Source organism: Ostrea edulis, chromosome 9 (genome assembly GCF_947568905.1).
Source record: "Ostrea edulis chromosome 9, xbOstEdul1.1, whole genome shotgun sequence".
In the NCBI taxonomy this organism is placed as follows: domain Eukaryota; kingdom Metazoa; phylum Mollusca; class Bivalvia; order Ostreida; family Ostreidae; genus Ostrea; species Ostrea edulis.
The window spans coordinates 30042218-30046996 of NC_079172.1; the positions used below are offsets into that span (position 1 = coordinate 30042218).

Here is a 4779-nt window from a genome sequence, read left to right on the forward strand (position 1 = left end):
ATGATTAAACCAAATCTAAACATGCGTATAGAATATTCAGAAACCCATGGCCAACCAGTCTCATTTCAAATGATATGACTTTGATTAAACATTGATTCAGAACTCCCGGTCCAAATTATGTAACTTGGGCACGTGCCCCTGGCGTGAAATTCATACGCGACTTATGTGTGCACTGTGTACATAATATACCTACATGTATTTACGCAGATACATGTAGTGTCGGACTATTACATGTACGAATTGTTTAATATGCATGTATGTTCTAGTACGAGTTAATAAAATCCTAATTAGTGTTGTGAGAACACGTGTGTGTACTGTTTTGATTAAATTCGGGATTACATAGAAAATCCAACGATTCTACATCTGGCGACGAGGATCAAAAAACTTTACATGACTGTTTAGCGAAATGGCAACGGCCATAATGACGGATTTAGGTGGAATACCTACATTTGATTGCCACGGGGGTCAAACTACAGTCGGTGTGCGATGGACAAAATGGCGGCGCGCATTCGAACTTTTCATAGCAGGAAAAGGCGTGAAGGATGCTGCACAGAAGAAAGCATTACTGTTACATTGTGGTGGGATGGAGATGCAGGACATTTTCTTTACGTTTACACTGGAAGATCCAGGGGGAAATCAGACTGTGTACGATGTCGCGATGAAGAAATTAGACGACCATTTCAAACCACAGGTAAATGATGCATATGAGAGACATTTATTTCGCGCTATGAAACAGTCCCAAAATGAAACAATAGATCAATTTGTTACAAGACTGAGACAAAAAGCTGAATTTTGTGGATATGGCACGAAAACGGATGAGAGTATCAGAGACCAAGTCATTGAAAAATGTAGCTCCTCTGTTCTGAGACGTAAACTTTTAGAAAGGGGTAAGGATCTCACACTCGAAAAATTACAAACAATCGCTAGAGCTCTTGAAGCAAGTGAAACACAGGCGTTTACCATGGAAAACATAAAATCTGAAGTGAATCACGTGCAAGTTAAGGGGTCACGTTCATGTAAAGCGTCAGTAACAAAGAAACCAAGTTCAGATAAACGATGCTATAGATGCGATCGAGAAGGACATAACCAATCAAGTGACAGATGTCCAGCAAAAGGGAAAGAGTGTCACAAGTGTGGACGTACAGGTCATTTTGCCAAATGTTGTAAGTCTGGAACTGTGAATAAACCAACTAAGGGGCGCAGTAGGGACCACAATCAAAGGAATTCACACGTTAGATTTGTAGACACTGCTGGGAACCAGGAAGATGACCATGATGATGAATACGAATTTTCGGTGACAGAATTTTCAAAGCAGCCAAGTATCACTGTACAGCTGGGAGGAGTGAGTGCAGAAATGATTATAGACTCAGGCGCAAGCTGTAACGTTATAGACAAGTCTACATGGGAAATCCTGAAAAACAAAAGAATCCAGTGTCAATCACAGCGATCAAGTAAGAGATTATTTTCCTATGGGAGTCAAACACCGATGAATGTCATTGGAACTTTTCTTGCAACTATCTCTGTGGGGTCTAAGTCCGAAGAAGCGGAGTTCATTGTCGTTGAAGAGAAAGGGCAAGCACTCTTGGGACGCGAAACAGCTCTGAAATTAGGCGTTCTGAAACTAGGACCAGATGTTCAAGTGAATACAGTGAGTGACAGTATATTTACAGAGTACAGCGATGTATTTCAGGGATTAGGAAAATTGAAAGATTTCCAATTAGAAATACCGATTGACAAAGAAGTCACACCAGTAGCACAACCTTTGAGGAGAGCACCTTTCAATCTGAGGAGTCTCATAGAGAAGAAACTGGATGAATTGGAGAACCTGGATGTGATCGAGAAAGCAAGCGGACCTACTCCATGGATATCACCTGTAGTCGTGGTACCTAAGAAGAATGACATCAGACTTTGCATTGATATGAGGCAAGCCAATTCTGCGATCATTCGTGAGAGACACCCGATTCCTACAGTCGATGAGGTTCTTCATGTTTTGAATCAGAATACCATTTTCTCGAAACTGGACATAAAATGGGCGTTCCATCAAGTAGAGCTCTGTAAAGAATCGAGACCAATCACAACTTTTGTAACACATAAAGGATTGTATCGATATAAGAGACTCATGTTTGAAATAAGTTGTGCTCCTGAAATGTACCAAAGAGTGATACAACAAGCTCTCGAAGGATGCGAAGGAGTTAGAAATATATTTGACGACATTGTTGTGCACGGAACATCTGTGGAGGAACATGACGCTAGGCTTAGAAAACTTCTGGACAGGATTAGGGAGAAGGGACTCACCTTAAACAAAGAAAAGTGTAAATTTCGGATGTCAGAAATTGTGTTCATGGGACATTTACTGTCTGCCAGAGGTATAGGACCTGCGAAATCGAAGGTGACAGCTGTAAACGATGCTAGACAACCGGAAACAGCATCTGAAATTCGAGGATTTCTGGGGCTAGTCAATTACAGCTCGAGATTCATCCCAGATCTGGCAACGTTATCCGAGCCGTTGCGTAGGTTAACGAGGAAGGGAGTTCACTTCAATTGGGGCCAGGAACAGGAACATGCTTTCGAGGAATTGAAACGCAGACTCACAAATGCACAGACTTTAGGATACTATGATCCAAAGGCAGAAACAATAGTTATCACCGACGCAAGTCCTGTTGGCTTAGGCGCAGTCCTCGTACAGAAACAAAATGGAGATGAGCGTGTGATATGTTACGCAAGTAGGACTCTATCGGATGTTGAAAAAAGATACTCGCAAACGGAAAAGGAGGCATTGGGCATAGTCTGGGCATGCGAGAGATTTCACATGTACTTACATGGAACAGAATTCGAATTACGCACTGACCATAAACCTTTGGAATTCATCTATTCCAAGAAGTCAAAACCTTGTGCTAGAATTGAAAGATGGGTGTTGAGACTACAAACCTATACCTTCAAAGTGAAGCACATACCTGGAAAACAGAACATCGCAGATTGTTTGTCTCGTATGCCATCCAAAGAAGTTGATCCATTTTTTGTTGAAGACTCTGAGACACATGTAAAATTTGTTGCGGAGACATCTACACCAAATGCAATGTCTACAAGACAAATCGAGCAGGAATCGGATAAGGATCCAGAACTGGTAGATGTTCGCGAGTGTATTCAGACTGGCAAATGGCATAACATACAGGAAAAATTGTATTTGACTGTGCGTGAAGAATTGTGTTGCATTGGAAAACTAATTCTCCGAGGGACCCGAATTGTTATTCCGACTGAATTGCGAACACACGTTTTGGAATTAGCTCACGAAGGTCACCCAGGCATTGTAGTCATGAAGAGGAGATTACGAGCGAAAGTTTGGTGGCCAGGCATAGATCGTGAAGTGGAGAAGTTTGTCAAAACCTGTCATTCATGTCAACTGGTTAGTCAACCACAAGCACCTGAACCGATCAAAACTACGGAATTACCAAATGGACCATGGCAACATATTGCTGTTGACCTCATGACACCATCGTTACCATCAGGAGATCATCTTTTTGTTGCAGTGGACTATTACAGCAGATACATTGAGGTGGAACACATGAAAAGTACAACTACAGACAAGATCATAAGGAGTGTGAAGAGGATGTTCTTAACGCATGGACTACCGTTAAGCATCTCAAGTGATAATGGTCCTCAGTTCATATCTCATGAATTCAAGGAGTTTATGACTGAAAATGATATCTATCACCGGAAGACCACACCTCTTTGGCCACAAGCTAACGGGGAGATTGAACGGCAGAACCGCTCATTGTTAAAACGTATCAAAATCGCGCAAATCGAGAAGAAGGATTGGAAGGAGGAATTATCGTCCTACCTAATGATGTACAGAACAACACCACACAGTATAACAGGAGTCAGTCCTTCGGAACTTCTATTTCGACGGAAAATTCGTACTCGTCTTCCAGGCATTGAAGATTATTCAACTATGACAGACGACCAGGATGTTCGGGATCGCGACTCCGAGAAAAAGGAGAAAGGGAAAATGTATATAGACAATAAACGTGGAGCTAAGGAGAGTGACATAGCTGTTGGAGATTCTGTGTTGTTGAAACAGAAGCCAGGAAACAAGTTCACACCTACGTTTGAAGCAGAACCGTACCATGTTACAGAGAAAACAGGAAACAGTGTGACCGTTGAATCACCAAGTGGAGTTTGCTACAAGAGGAATACCACTCATCTTAAGAAATTTCATGAGCGAGCGAATACGTTTACGAAATCCACAGTTGACGATAAAATTGATGGAAAACGGATCGAAACAAACATTCCGAACTGTGAAACGTCGACAAGAATTTGTGACACCAGTGCTTATACTACGCGTCCGACCGAAGTTCGTGACACAAGTGTTCAAATTACGCGTCCGATCCGAGAACGCAAACTTCCAGACAGGCTTAAAGAATACGAAGTGTCATTTCAGTGAATAGTGATCAAGTGTATTGATGATTCATTGATGTGTACATATGTTTTGCTATTATGTGTTTTCATAACATTTTACAAGTGTTCACAATGTTAATGAAATCAAGTTTCTTTTGACTGTTTTGGAAATTATACAATTTGAAACTATCTCAGTAAGTGGAGAACTGTTTTGACTTTGAGATAATATTTTCTAGTCAGTTCTAGTCAATTGTTTGTGTACTTTCATTCCAAAGAAAAGGAGGGATGTAGTGTCGGACTATTACATGTACGAATTGTTTAATATGCATGTATGTTCTAGTACGAGTTAATAAAATCCTAGTTAGTGTTGTGAGAACACGTGTG

At 41.1% G+C, this 4779-nt stretch overlaps 1 protein-coding gene across 1 annotated transcript; it reads left to right on the top strand.

Moving 5' to 3' along the window:
- Window positions 1-406: 406 nt before the first annotated feature.
- On the top strand, window positions 407-4441 carry LOC125658467 (uncharacterized protein K02A2.6-like). The gene has a single exon (XM_048889734.2). The coding sequence runs from the start codon at window positions 407-409 to the stop codon at window positions 4439-4441; it is 4035 nt and encodes a 1344-aa protein (XP_048745691.2).
- Window positions 4442-4779: the final 338 nt, after the last annotated feature.